The sequence below is a fragment of the Bidens hawaiensis genome, unplaced genomic scaffold (assembly GCF_021521415.1).
Source record: "Bidens hawaiensis isolate Kalapana, Puna unplaced genomic scaffold, B.hawaiensis_p1.1 tig00020951_1, whole genome shotgun sequence".
NCBI classification, from domain to species: domain Eukaryota; kingdom Viridiplantae; phylum Streptophyta; class Magnoliopsida; order Asterales; family Asteraceae; genus Bidens; species Bidens hawaiensis.
In genome coordinates, this window is record NW_027493238.1 from 161339 (window position 1) to 175858 (window position 14520).

The 14520-nt window shown below is 33.8% G+C and overlaps 3 protein-coding genes across 3 annotated transcripts; 2 read left to right on the forward strand and 1 right to left on the reverse strand.

The window, feature by feature from the left end:
• The first annotated feature begins 281 nt into the window (after positions 1 to 281).
• Positions 282 to 5066, forward strand: LOC143562386 (serine hydroxymethyltransferase 1, mitochondrial-like). The gene is made up of 15 exons (XM_077050207.1): positions 282 to 513; positions 613 to 663; positions 749 to 835; positions 1393 to 1514; positions 1636 to 1712; positions 1803 to 1927; positions 2010 to 2102; positions 2533 to 2625; positions 2722 to 2919; positions 3016 to 3120; positions 3212 to 3277; positions 3825 to 3902; positions 4002 to 4113; positions 4194 to 4304; positions 4677 to 5066. Exons 1-15 carry the CDS (start codon positions 424 to 426, stop codon positions 4820 to 4822), a joined length of 1554 nt encoding a protein of 517 aa, XP_076906322.1. The 5' UTR covers positions 282 to 423; the 3' UTR covers positions 4823 to 5066.
• A 977-nt stretch (positions 5067 to 6043) lies between these two features.
• Positions 6044 to 6782, forward strand: LOC143562379 (protein BRICK 1). The gene is made up of 2 exons (XM_077050200.1): positions 6044 to 6295; positions 6531 to 6782. Exons 1-2 carry the CDS (start codon positions 6163 to 6165, stop codon positions 6653 to 6655), a joined length of 258 nt encoding a protein of 85 aa, XP_076906315.1. The 5' UTR covers positions 6044 to 6162; the 3' UTR covers positions 6656 to 6782.
• Positions 6783 to 8098: 1316 nt separating this feature from the next.
• LOC143562393 (nodulation receptor kinase-like) lies at positions 8099 to 12823 on the reverse strand. The gene is made up of 10 exons (XM_077050210.1): positions 12113 to 12823; positions 11468 to 11984; positions 10445 to 10920; positions 10260 to 10364; positions 9956 to 10182; positions 9748 to 9874; positions 9439 to 9507; positions 9151 to 9340; positions 8932 to 9064; positions 8099 to 8443 (listed from the first exon to the last, which is right to left on the reverse strand). Exons 1-10 carry the CDS (start codon positions 12225 to 12227, stop codon positions 8099 to 8101), a joined length of 2304 nt encoding a protein of 767 aa, XP_076906325.1. The 5' UTR covers positions 12228 to 12823.
• Between the last annotated feature and the right edge of the window lie 1697 nt (positions 12824 to 14520).

A 14520-nucleotide genomic window follows, 5' to 3' on the forward strand; every position in this document is an offset into this window, starting at 1 on the left:
TCATCAGGCGAGTGACAATAGTTTGCAACCAGTGATGTGTTCGGTTTGTAAGTGCAGCTAGGCATGTTCACATCTTAATTTTGCTAACGCCATGCCCGATGAAGTCAGTCCAGACTAACGAGTATAGTTGATTCGTAACTAACAATTACATATAACAAGCTAATAACGATATTTCAATTCAAAAAGCCGTTAAGAGGTGCGGATCGGGTAATCGTGGAGCAAACGGATAACACTCAGTTTTATCTTTTTCCACAAAAGAAAGGACTCCAATTATCTCCAGCCACCAAAATCTCACCCCAATCCAATCCGCACCAAAACAAATTGTGCGCGCCAAATACCTGTACTCCACTAACTGTTCGTTATTATTATCTCTTCTAGAGAGAGAAACCCAAACCTAGAGAGAGAGAGAGAAACAAATCACCAATGGCGATGGCCTTAGCTCTTCGCAGGCTCTCATCTTCTGCTGACAAGCCGTTGCAACGTCTCTTCAATGGCGGTCAATTGTACGCAATGGTCCGTGATTCGTTTCTGCTCGTATATGTTTCAATCGGTTATCTGTTTGTTTGTGTGGTTTTGTATTGGTTTGAGTTTGTTGTGTGATTTGTTTCGCAGGCGAGTTTACCTAGCGAGGCGGTGTACGAGAAGGAGAGGCCTGGTGTTACTGTGAGTTTAAGTTCTTAATTGATTTGTTGATTTTGTGTTTGAATTGGTTGGTTATTATTGATGGTGGAGGATTTTGGAATTGTAGTGGCCGAAGCAGTTGAATGCTCCGCTTGAGGTTGTGGATCCTGAGATTGCGGATATTATCGAGCATGAAAAGGCTCGCCAATGGAAGGTTATTTCTCTTAATCTGATAATGTTACGTTATGTGTATTAGCTTTTCAATTGGCAGTTTTAGGTGGCTTAATACAGAAGATGAGGCTAATTTAGGTTTATATTGAAGTTTTGTTTGTAAATTCAAATAGTTCAATGTATATTTAACAAGTATAGATAGATTATGCTTTATAAACTTTCTATGAAGATTGATAAACTTGAAGGTGTATATACTTTCTAGCTTCCTGGTGTTTAGGTTGATTATGTGTTTTTCTTCATAATCGCATAATAGTAAGATTGAATTCCGTGTTAAAATGCAGTGAGGAAGCGTTTAATTAAATAAATAAATAAATAAAACACAAGAAAAACAGTATTATTATTTGTAAAAAAAGTGCAAGTAAAATAGTAACACAGATTATCCGGATTTTGTTATTATATTAGTATTATTTGTTTATTTTAATAAATTGAGACAACAGTGATGTTAGATTAGGTTTCAGTTTTCAAGTTTTTTAAAACAGTGACAATGGATTGAAGTTTCATTATCTGACTCTGATTTGGTTATTTATTTTGCTTTTGAAGGGTCTTGAACTCATTCCATCAGAGAACTTTACCTCCCTATCAGTGATGCAAGCAGTTGGATCAGTGATGACCAACAAATACAGTGAAGGATACCCTGGTGCTAGATACTATGGTGGAAATGAGTAAGCGTTTTTCTTTACTGAATCACAGTGTTTGTTAGGTGTTGATGGTTTAGTATGATTCAAGTTTATACATCTTCTGTTGCAATTTGATTTTTAAGATGTTATAAAATTCTGCTTCTAGGTATATTGACATGGCAGAAACCTTGTGTCAGAAGCGCGCTTTGGAAGCCTTTCGGTTAGACCCTGCAAAATGGGGAGGTAGTTACGGTTCACTTAAAAATGCATATTGCTAATATCAATTTATATTCATTAAACTTACAAAATGTTTAATTATCATTTATGATGCAGTGAATGTGCAGCCTCTTTCAGGGTCACCATCTAATTTCCAGGTCTACACTGCGTTATTAAAGGCCCATGACAGAATCATGGCACTGGATCTTCCTCATGGTGGTCATCTGTCGCATGGTTATCAGGTGCTAAAAATATTCTTTCATTCTCATCTAGAACAGTGCTCGTTTTACTATAATCTGATTTTTATTTTTTTAACAATTTCAGACTGATACAAAAAAAATATCTGCGGTGTCCATATTTTTCGAGACCATGCCTTACAGATTGGACGAGAGCACTGGCTTAATTGATTATGACCAGGTACTCTTGACTCTATACCATTTGGATCTCTTCAAATCTCCACAAAATTTAAGAACTTCAAGAATTTTTAACAACCAATCATTATATTTATTTATTTATTTATTTTATACATTTAGTATTATGTGAGGGTAGTTTTGTCATTTATCATACGTAATTTTATGATTGCATAATATGTAAGGTGATTAATACACATGTAAATTTGTGATTACATATATGTAATCACATAATTACATATGATAATTGACAAAACTACTCTCAAATAATATTAGATATATAAACTAAATAAAAAAAATGATTGGTTGTTAAGAGTTTTCATACTCTCTGGAAGTTTTGGAATGATCCTGATCCTCTGTGTTTGTGTGTGTGTGTATTTACTATAGTGAAATTTAAAGAGGATTTGATTGTTAATTTGGTAATTCCCAAATTGCAGTTGGAGAAAAGTGCTACACTCTTCAGGCCAAAACTGATTGTTGCTGGTGCAAGTGCTTATTCTCGATTATATGACTATGCTAGAATCCGCAAAGTAAGTACTATAAAATTAGATTGTTATTATAATATAAGCATGGTTATGGTTTATATTATTACACTCACATATTCACAAATATCATTTATACAACAGGTTTGCGACAAGCAAAAGGCTATTCTGTTGGCAGATATGGCTCACATTAGCGGGTTGGTTGCAGCCGGGGTCGTCCCATCCCCTTTTGAATATGCAGATGTTGTAACCACCACAACCCACAAGTCACTCCGGGGCCCACGTGGTGCTATGATTTTCTACAGGAAAGGACTGAAAGAGGTCAACAAACAAGGCAAAGAGGTACATTTGTCTGAGTAGTTTATTTCTAATTTGGGATTATTATTATTATTATTATCATATATTGAATTATTTATTATACACTCTTTATTCTGCAAGGTGTTCTATGATTATGAAGACAAAATCAACCAGGCTGTCTTTCCTGGACTTCAAGGGGGCCCACACAATCACACCATCACTGGATTGGCAGTTGCATTGAAACAGGTTTGTTACTTTCAACGAGTTATATAAATTCTTTTGATAATAGTTTAATTTACCAATTTTCTCTTTATGTTTTGCACTTACATGAATACAGGCAACAACACCAGAATACAAGGCGTACCAAGAACAAGTGATGAGTAATTCTGCCAAGTTTGCAGAGGTATGATATAATGTAATGAAGTCGGGGTGAGCCAGGTTGGGCTCGAGTTCGAGATCAAACTTAAACGATTCAAATCGGATCGGCTCATTTGTTTTCACAAGCTGAAAAGTTGAGCTCAAGCTAGGCTCGTAAAAGACTCTAACCGACTCTTGGCTCGTCGAACATACACATAATAGATTTATTATTATTATTATTATTATTATTATTATTATTATTATTATTATTATTATTATTATTATTATTATTATTATTATTAATCTTGGGGTTTAACTTAAATTAGCCAATCAAGCAAGCCAGTTATCGAGCAGAGCCAACCCTGGCTTGGGCTCAGCTCACTTACAAAGCGAGCTGGCTTGGATCGACTTGTTTGCAAACAAGGTTTTTCCGAGCCAAGCTTTTTCAAGCGAACTTCGAGCGAGCCACAAGCCAAGAGCATTTAGAACAACCCTAGATATAATTAAGCCACATGTAATTTCTGGAAATTTTCATATTCATTTCTTCAAAGTTCAAATTTAATAACCATCATAAGTCATTTTTTTTTATTCAGACTCTAGTTAAGCACGGGTATGAACTTGTTTCTGGCGGAACAGATAACCACTTAGTTCTGGTTAATTTGAAAAACAAGGTAAACAAGAGAAAGCTCCGCTCAAATATTCATTTTGACGATAATTTTAAAACATATATTGAAATTATAATCGTTTGCATCTATTTTACTTATTACCAGGGAATTGATGGTTCAAGGGTTGAAAAGGTGCTGGAATCTGTTCACATTGCTGCTAATAAGAACACTGTTCCTGGTGATGTTTCAGCCATGGTTCCTGGTGGTATCAGAATGGGTGAGCAAAATTTATTTATTTTTATTTAAATCACATTTAATCAATATTACCAATAATTATTCATACCTTTGTTGTTTTAGGAACCCCTGCTCTTACTTCTAGGGGATTTGTTGAAGAGGATTTTGCTAAAGTTGCCTACTTCTTTGACCTTGCTGTAAAATTGGCTTTGAAGATCAAGGGTGAAGCCCAAGGTATTACACATTCATACCTACATGTTCATCATTATTATATTATGTGAGACAACTAGTTGGCGGCGGTGTTAAAATTTGCCAGGCATAGTTTCGACAACTTATACACTAGTATTGTTCCCGTGAACAAAATTCAGGTCGAAACGCTGATTAAAATATGAAATTTTATAAACATCATATTTAAAGGTTGCAAGAGGAAACAAAAATAATAACTATAAAAAAACAAAACCTTGAAGCAGTTTTGACAGATTGTATGTCCGTGCTTCAATAACTTGTACATTGTCACAGAAATGAAGTTTACATCGAAACTTTTAATTAATATGATAATAATAATAATAATAAATTTTAACTAATATATTCTTGTTTGTGAATCAGGGACAAAGTTGAAGGACTTTGTGGCTGCATTGCAATCAAGTGGCTTCCAATCAGAAATCTCAAAGCTACGCCATGACGTGGAGGAGTATGCGAAACAATTCCCAACAATCGGGTTTGAGAAAGAAACCATGAAATACAAAAACTAAGGAATCATACAAGCTAGGTATGGATTTGATTGATACATTGGAATGTGATAATTTTGTGATTCTTAATTTTTTGTTTAATATGTTGATGTATGGAACAAGTACCATGAAGGTGGAAGTGATGCTTCCATAGCAAACCAGTATCTGTTCCAGAATGTGGATTATAAGGCTTATCTGTATGATGAAACTTATGTATATGTAAATCAATGGAGCATTTCAATAAAACTTTTTATTTAATCTTGATTAATTACTAATTACTCTTTGTGTGATCTCCTTAGAGATATTATCATATGGCCCCTTAAAACTTGGTATGATATCATATATACTACCCAACAAAAATTTTTACAATATCAAATATACTCATTTTTTTTTTATTTTACCTCTGTATTATTTGTGATAGAGGTATAGTGTGTCTACATCTAATCATACTCAAACTTTATCAATACCTTTATTATAGGTTAAATTTCACCAGGAATGATTAATTGATTTATATATACACATTTTTTAATTTATCACATTATAGCATTTTCTTAAAGCCCGCGTTAGCATAAGATAATTAGAGTGTAAAGGACAAAGATATGGGTATTATAAACATATAATTTTTAGGATGCATATATAAGCACAAATCCCTAGTTTTCTAAATCCAATCTACTGTTTATATCTAACCATAAAACTGTTTAAACTACTTATCAATTCGGTTTTACGATTGATTTCCTGAAAAGTTTCGGTCATATGCTTAGAGAAATTTTCAAACCGTGTTATTGTTTTAGTTTATCGTTTCTACCAAAACCGACCGTGAAAAACCACAATCCACTTTTCGATAACGAGCTATGTAAGAGTAAGACTATGTGTAGTGGATGGAGCCCCTATGGGGTGTTTTACGCCACGCCACCATATGAGATTTTTACAACAAAAGGGTGAAGTGGATGGAGCAAAGACCCTTCAATCATTACCCAATTAATTTTTGTTGTTTTTTAATATAAATAAAAGATTTGATTGGTTGGAGTTAGTGGAGGAAAAACCTGATTAGTTGAATGAATAACGAGGGAGACACTTTGTAGAAAACTCTCCCAACCCAAATCCAGTCCGAGACGCCTCAGGTTGCGATGTGCCGCCTGAGGGACGGTTTGAGGCTTTTTGTGTGCCGAAGACGCCCACTAACCCTGATCTAATATTAAAAACGTTTAGAGGGAGTTTGTTAGTTTTTTGCAAACTAGAGGGTTTTCTTTAAAATATCTTTCTCCGCTTTGACAAACACTGACTTACCAGAAATATCACCATCACGTCTGGTACCGAATCCGTTGCTTAAATCTTACTTAAATCAATCATCATCAGAAGAAGACATGGCTCGAGCAGGTGGAATAACGAATGCAGTAAACGTAGGGATCGCAGTGCAAGCCGATTGGGAGAATCGCGAGTTCATTTCTCACATCTCTCTCAACGTTCGTCAACTCTTCGATTTCCTCGTTCAATTCGGTAATATCCTCACTTTATTTATGAAGCCTCCTTACTTCTATATTATTACGCTTATTTTGACGAAGAATTTGATACTAATATCTGTAATAAGTTTACTTAGGGTTTAGCTTCTTATTTATCATGACATTTGTGCATATTGTGGATTTGATTACAAGTTATTGTAGAATATGCTATAGAACTGTTAATTTAATTGATGTTGTGTGTTTACACAACATGTGATGTGATACTCTTTCAGAGGCTACAACAAAGAGCAAATTGGCGTCTCTCAATGAGAAACTTGATACGCTAGAGCGTCGGCTGGAATTGCTTGAAGTGCAAGTTAGTACTGCTACGGCCAATCCGAATTTGTTCAAAACTTGAGGCCAGAGCTTGTCTTACGGACTGTGAGTTGTTTAGCTTGTTTTGTTCAAATCTGAGTGTGATATATTTGGATATTGTTTGCTTAATGCTTACGTTCGTATAAGTATTTATGTAGCTCGTTTGTGCATTTTGTTTTCGTATAATCTTTTGTGACTGCGGCAGTGCGGCTTGTTGTGCGTATCTGCGTATCAGTGTCCCAAAAGAATGCTTAGAAAAGCAACGAATGTTAGATTATTAGTTTAGTTGTGTGTGAATAATTGGCATGTCGAGTACAAGATCTTTGGAATAGACCAACATACTAAGATTATCTATATGTTAAATAGGGATGTGAACATAAGCTCTGGTGACTGCTTTCGCAATAAGTTTGAAAACTGTACATGTGTTTATCTGATTGAGCACTAGGATCGAAGATACCAACTGTAGGAATCAGATTCATCTAGGAAAACCAACATATGTTGTAGTTTGGAATTCGTATTAAGAAGTGATTGTGTCCCCTTTTAATTGTAGATTCATCTGCGAAACCAATTTAAACCTAAACTATAATAGGATTTGTTTCCATAATAATACATATAATCTTGATTCATGAAGCGACATCAGCATTCGTCTTCTTTAATCCTCATGAGCATTCATAATCCATGATGATGAAGGCTTGTGAGATTGAGGAAGATGAATGCCGCTGTCGTTTTATGAATCATGATTACATGTTTCATGGAGACATAACCTGTAATAATTTTTGGTTAAATCGGCTTCACATGTTTCAACAATAACCGTCGGGTATATATAGAACAGACCCATGAACGTTTTAGGCTAATTGTGGTGGGCCGAGAACCAACTATATATATGTGTACGGTTCAGTTACATGGGTTTCACAGTTTACTGATTACTCCATGGGTTTCACGGGTCGGACTCGTGAGTTGCTGATCTCTAACTTATGTGCTGTTTAATTGCTAAACCATTATGGTTGAACTTAAATATATTGAACTTAAACCTGGGTTAATATATGGTTGAAAAACTTTGGTGAGTTTATATGCTGCATAGAGTAGCATGTATATTAATGGTTTAATTCATATATTTATGTTTTATTATGTTTTAAATCCATTTGGACATAGGAGGTATGATTCTTTCAAATACATGTTTGAAACTTATGAATTTATTTTCCTGAAGATGGCTTCATCTCGCTCAAATAAAGTCTGTTTGAATCATAAGTTAGTTCAAAAGGAACAAAAACAAAATGGAAATATACAACAACAATCCTCATTTGCCTTCATATGTCTCTTTCCTTAATCTGTTTATTTCTCATTTATGTTGTTCATGATATAGAGCAAAACAAGGGATAAGTTTCCATGAAAATAATTGAGATTTAGGAGACCTCAAAAAACTTTATTATTCATTATTAAGTTTACTATAATAGTATACACAGAAAGTAAGCACATTTACTTAATATTATTCATCATCTGCTACATTTAGTCGCAAATTTATCTTTGTTTCCGATGGAGTTGGAGTAGGCAAAGATAACGGTATATTAACAATTGGTCTTTCAATGGAAAACCGATTCGATCCTCCAAAGCTATCAAGTGATTTCATGTATTCAGATGCATTAGTTTCAATAATCAAAGCATCTTCTAGCTCACGAACAATGTCTATCATGGACGGTCTATAAGTTGAAATTGGCTCGGTGCATGCCAAAGCTACTTCCACAACTCTCCACAGAGCCTCTATGTGATATCCTCCTTTTATATTTGGATCCACTATTTCCTCAATTCTCGAGCTTCTTATATAAGGTTTTGCCTGCATAAAAATGGCAATTTTTGATCTTTCAATGTTGTTAGACACGGTTTTAGTCTATGTGGTTTGTCAAAAATAACTCATTCAGTCTGCTGTTTTTTTTTGGCTTTTTTAGTCCATTAATTTCATTCCCGTTTCAATTAACTCCACGCTTTTAACTATGTTGCATATTCTCATTAAGTAAAAAGGCGTTTTAGTTTGTATCTGAGGTACAAGTACTAATACAAATGATACAAGTATTAAAACTACCCTTTTCTTTAATAACAAATACTACGATTTCTACCCTCCCTCTCTCCTCCTCTCCCTCACTCCCTCCCCCTATTGGATGGTGTTAAAAGCGTGGAGTTTCAATAAAACTAATGGATTAAAAAAGCAAAAAAAAAAGGACTAAAATGGTTATTTGGATCAAAACACAGGGGCTAAAACCCTATTTAACCTTATTCTATTTGAATTGTGTTAAAAGTTTTTATTTTAGATAAATTGATGCATACCCATTCAACCAAGCTCCATTCATTTCGTGGCCTGTGTATATTAAGAGGTTCCCGACCTGTGATGATTTCAAGCAGCACTACTCCATAGCTAAAGACATCACTCATGGCAGAAAAATGTTGGGTTGAATAATACCTACCATGAGTTTTAGTTTGTAAATGTTTAAAGTATAAAAATATGATCAAGTTTTTATATTTAGGAATTTCAAAAGTTATACTTACTCTGGATCCAAGTATCCAGCTGTTCCCCTAACTTCTAGGGATGGATTACTATCCCCTTCTTGAGGTGCATACTTTGAAAAACCAAAGTCTGCCACCTTGGCACACATGCTATCATCTAGGAGTATGTTACTTGATTTCACATCTCGGTGTATGACAGAACGCACGGAGAATGTGTGAAGATAGCTCAAACCTGAAGGTTTAAGTTGTGTGCATTGATGGTTTATTATTATCATATCCATCCCAAAAATAACTCTAAATTCACACATGCATATATTAGATGTGGCTTACCTCGAGCAGATCCTAGAGCTATGGAAAGTCTGGTGGGCCAGTCTAGTGCCCGTCGTTTAGATGCTTCACCTGTTAATTGTTAAAACACAACCGGGCCCATGAGAATAGCATAATGCGTTAAATATAGTTATTTACTATCGTATTGTTAGGGTTTACTTGTGTTTAGCCCCTGACCCAGGTTAGGTTTATATAGGATTTCTGGTTTTTTTACTGTAGATATTAAGGTTCCCCTAATCCCATTCACTCTAATTACAACTTTTAGAGGTTATTTCTTACCCGTTTAATTTTACATAATGTAAGGAAACATACCATAAAGTCTATCCTGTAGAGACCCGTTGGACATGAATGGATAAACAAGAATTTGTTGCTCATTTTCACAACAATAACCGAGAAGTGGCACCAAATTTTCATGCTGAATAGCTGATAAAAGTGTCAACTGTAGACAACATTGTAATTATCTATGATTAATTATTGCTAAGCATAATACATTTAAAATTAAGAAACATATATGCTTCACCTCATTGTTAAATTCACGGGTTCCCTGTGTTGAATTTGCTGACCGGACCTTTACCGCTATTTCTTGACCCTTTAGGGTCCCACGATAAACGGATCCAAACCCGCCTTCACCAATTAAAGTTTTATAATTTTGTGTTGCACTTTCCATCTGCTCAAGAGTAAAGCTTTGTATGGATATCTCCTTCAAATTAATATCATCCTTACTATTTGGCATTGCATAAATGGCATCTGCAATTCAGGTTTGTCACGCAAACATATGCTTAAGATCTTTTAAGAATCATATAAACTTTTCATAATGTACTCACTTTTGGTCATTGTATGTATTTTCCGTTCTGTTCTCTTCCTTTTCTTATAAAAGCAAATTAGGCAGGCAAATACTCCTGTAACTACAATAACTGAACCTCCATTTGCTGCTATAAAAAAGGTGTAGCTTGAGTCGGTTAAATATTTAAATTATGATGTTAAGGTCATATAACAATTAGACACTTACCATCTTGCTGATCTGTAGCTTGAAGCAACGGTAGAACTTGAAAAACTTCATAAGCATTGCAAATTGGACCAAACTGATATCCATTAAACGTTTTTTTTAACGTCAAGTTAAGAAATTTGTTTGCTGTGAAGTTGATAGAAATAGACTTGTAGTTTAACCCAGTCGACATTATATCAATCTGTTGCCTTTTGACATCGTTGATGTATATATCAAACAAGCGCTGCCCATTTTGCACCGAGTCATCGAGTTCAAGAAAATAGAGATTGATAGTATAATTATTGTACCCCGAATCATAATTATGCCAAAATTCTAAACGGTCTGAATGTGTTTTAGCTGTTTGTAGCACTTGGATAGGAGCTAGTGCTTTTATGTCTTTAGGAACGCTGACACTACTGTTTTTTAGTGACGTGGAATTGCCATTTTTTTTCAAATCAGAGTCGGGTTTCCAGATTCGGTCGTATATGTCTTGTGGGAACCTGAAATTGCATATTTGAATATTATACAAGCTAGCATTGTGCACAGAACCAAAATAATCAAACCCTATCCAGAATAACCGACGCAATCTAGTCAAATTAAAAGTTGATGGTTTGGTTTTAATATTTTTAAACGATTTTTTCGGTTCTGCTATCAACCAAACGAACCGAATTGAACTAAAAACCGATTTTATGTCATTTATATTTATAAATAGTTAATGAACCGTGTAGTCCAAAAAATTATTTCCTAATCTGTAATAAGCAATTACACATTTACACTCTTTATTCTTTAATGCACCAAAAAAAATACACCCAAATAAATTCATGTTGGGCCATTTTTTCTTTCTGATCCAAAAGTTTGAAACTCAAATGATTAAATCAAACTCATTGTGATTTGTGAATACCCAAAAACCGAAAGCTAATGGTTTTTCAATTCCCAAAAAGGGTTTGGTTTGAGCATATAATTAGCGGAAACTGATATGTGCACACCCCGATTACAAGGGGGTGTAGGTAAATTGCAACTTTTTTTCTGAAAAAATTTGGAACACACCTGATTTCTCCTCCCGTATTACCAACATCAACTCTATGCACAAGTTTGAGAACACTTGACGCCTCTCCATAATCAAAATCCAACGGTCTTAATTCAATCTTGGAAACATAAGGATTTCCTTCTTTTGTTAACAAACAGAAGTTGATATAATCATTAGTAGCTTTTGCTACCCCTTCAACCTCGGTTTCATGTGACGACTTAACTCGCCATATCGGCGTTACACCAACTAAAACATCAAAAGATGTGTTTATAGATGATGTTTTCACATCTTCGAAAGGAAATGTGCCCCTAATAAGATAATTGTGTCCCTTTTTTGTTGGCAAATCATAACACCATATTGTACCATATTTTGTGCCAAAAAACCGAGCATGAGTATAAGTTGTACCATTTCGTAAGGATGTTGTTGTGTCTTCACATTGTCGATTGTCAGGAAACCATTTATTATCTGGGATCCATGTTATATTGTTTTTTGGATCGGTGAATTTGGAATCAGCACAACATTGTATACTTACAAAACCTACAAAAATAAAAGTAAAATAAAAATGGGACCAAGATTAAGTCTTGCACAAGTTATGGTTAGTATAGTTTATTGATCAATATTATCATAAATATGATTTGCATAATGGTTATGAAAATTATGCATACCTTCTTGTGAACATGTTGGCTGGATGACTATGAAGATGCAAATTATAATACAACATGAAGCCAATCTTAAATTCTTGTTAATAAGTTCTTCCATCATGCTTTGATAACCTAACATCTTGCTTTAATACCATGAATTCGACCCATTTTTATGAGCACAAACTGTTGACCTGTAGGGGTTTGTTTAGCATCTTGTCAGATCAAAACAAAAAAAAAATGTGATGGAGAATATGAAGTTTTTGAAGAACCCTTTTGACCTTGTTGATAAAGGATGAGTCTTTGCTGATATTAAGGACAAAAAAGCATGAAATAATAGTGAGTTGACTTCAAATTTGAAGTATTGCAGATGCCTTTAAAGGAAAATGAGAGAGAAATGTGTGATTTGGAATACTTTAATTTAAATTTCTTAATAATTTTGCTTGGTTTTTCCATTATTAATATATGCGCTAGACTAGACTTTAGTGTTTGCTACCTTAGAATCCAACAATATGAAACCTTATTTTATACAAAAAGGCTCATTGGTTACCTTCAATTCAATCATCGGTTAATGACCTTCAATCATGTATCTTCAACTAGACACCCGTAACCACTGGATCTGCCACGATGCAAGATAGGAAACTTGAGCAGGTGGAAGATGATGGATTTGCAGGTAAGTTAGGACCTGCTCTTTTTTGTATATGTTAATATTGTTTACTACAACATTATTAATAAAATATAAGTTGTTTGTTAGTTTGGTGAAAATGACAATGGTTGACCAATTTGGTAAACCGACTAAAGTACTGGATGTTCATTTTCAAACTGATTATTGTAACATCAGAGAACCATAATAATAAGCAAAGTAAAGACATGAACATTGGGGTTCCAATAAAACCATAAAGTTAAGAATTTAGATTGTTTTGCAACTCATTCAAACACACATGAATGATATTTCTAATAAGTTGGAGACCTTTAATCTTAACTATATTAAGCTTTAATGTCAAAAATATGGTAACCATCTGCATAAAAATTATTTGGATCAAACATATTGAAAGTGTCTCCTAACTTGCAGCCATTTAAAAAAAAAGGCAACTAAATGAACAATACATTTAGTCATATAGGAGGCAAACCAAATAAATAGTTTATTTTAAAAATGTATTAAGTGGATCTTACCTATAGTAGACGAACTAATTAAAAAGTTTATTTTGAAAATGTACTAAATGTATCCAAACTTATAATAGGTAGACCAAAAAAAAAGTATTTTAAATGTGCTAAGTGTATCCAAACCTATAATAGGTAGACCAAACAAAAAGTCTATTTTAAAAATGTACTAAGTGTATCTAAACATATCATAATAGGTGGATCAAATAAACAGTTTATTTTAAAAATGTATTAAGTATATTTGGACCTGTAAATCTGTAATAAACAGACCAATTAAAAAGTCAGTTAAAACTGTGTCAAGTGTATCTGAGCGTATTGTGTGTGGACCAAATAAAAAGTCTATTTTAAAAATGTATGTATCTTTGATCATGGTAAATCAAATGTATTATAAAGTAATGAAGAAAAAACTATTATTATGTATTTTTTATCTAATTTCTCAATTCTGTCTTTCTGAGCCACGCAATTCGCTCATTCTAGCCCATGTGATTAGCAATTGTTTGGATCATTAAGCTTTTAACATAAACCTTATTCATATAGGGAGATGAGCTAATAAAGAGAGGGAAACTCCTAAAATGCGAGTTAGATTGTGGACCATTGATCACTGGACATCCTTGGTTTATCAAAAAATAAACACTCTCGAAAAATTTCATCTAAAAAACCAAAAGATCAAAGAGCTCTGAGCAAAATTAATATAGGATTTGACTAAGCAATAAATGAACCAAACCAAGTCTAGCTTTAATCATAAAATGATATAACAATTGTCTTACTAAAAAAATTCTATTTAGTGGTGTTATAAAAAATTGTCAGACCCGTAGCAAACAAGCATTTTTTAATTGAATTAATAGATAAGAGAATCAAAAACTTATGTCTCTAGAGTTGTCACAAACCACGACCTAGTTAATACTTATGGTTAATCTAACTCTTATATGGGCATTTTGTTATACTTTTATGATATAATTATGCGGGTTGAGGCATTTGTTTGGATTGGAGTAGTGGAACCTCCCATGCCGTTATTAATTTTGGGTATCAAACCAGCCGGAATGGTATAATAACTGGTTACAATCTATGACAGGCAAATCATGTCTATAACAATAAGTTTGCGTAACTATTCTACCCTCTTTACAAAATACAAACACAAAATCCCAAAATAAAAGATCTTGATTATATAGGGGGGCAAAACGTAATCCCATTAAACATATGTATCGTTGTTGTAAATTCTAATCATTATAAAATACTCCATACACACTTGAGAAATACACATAAGACATAATAAT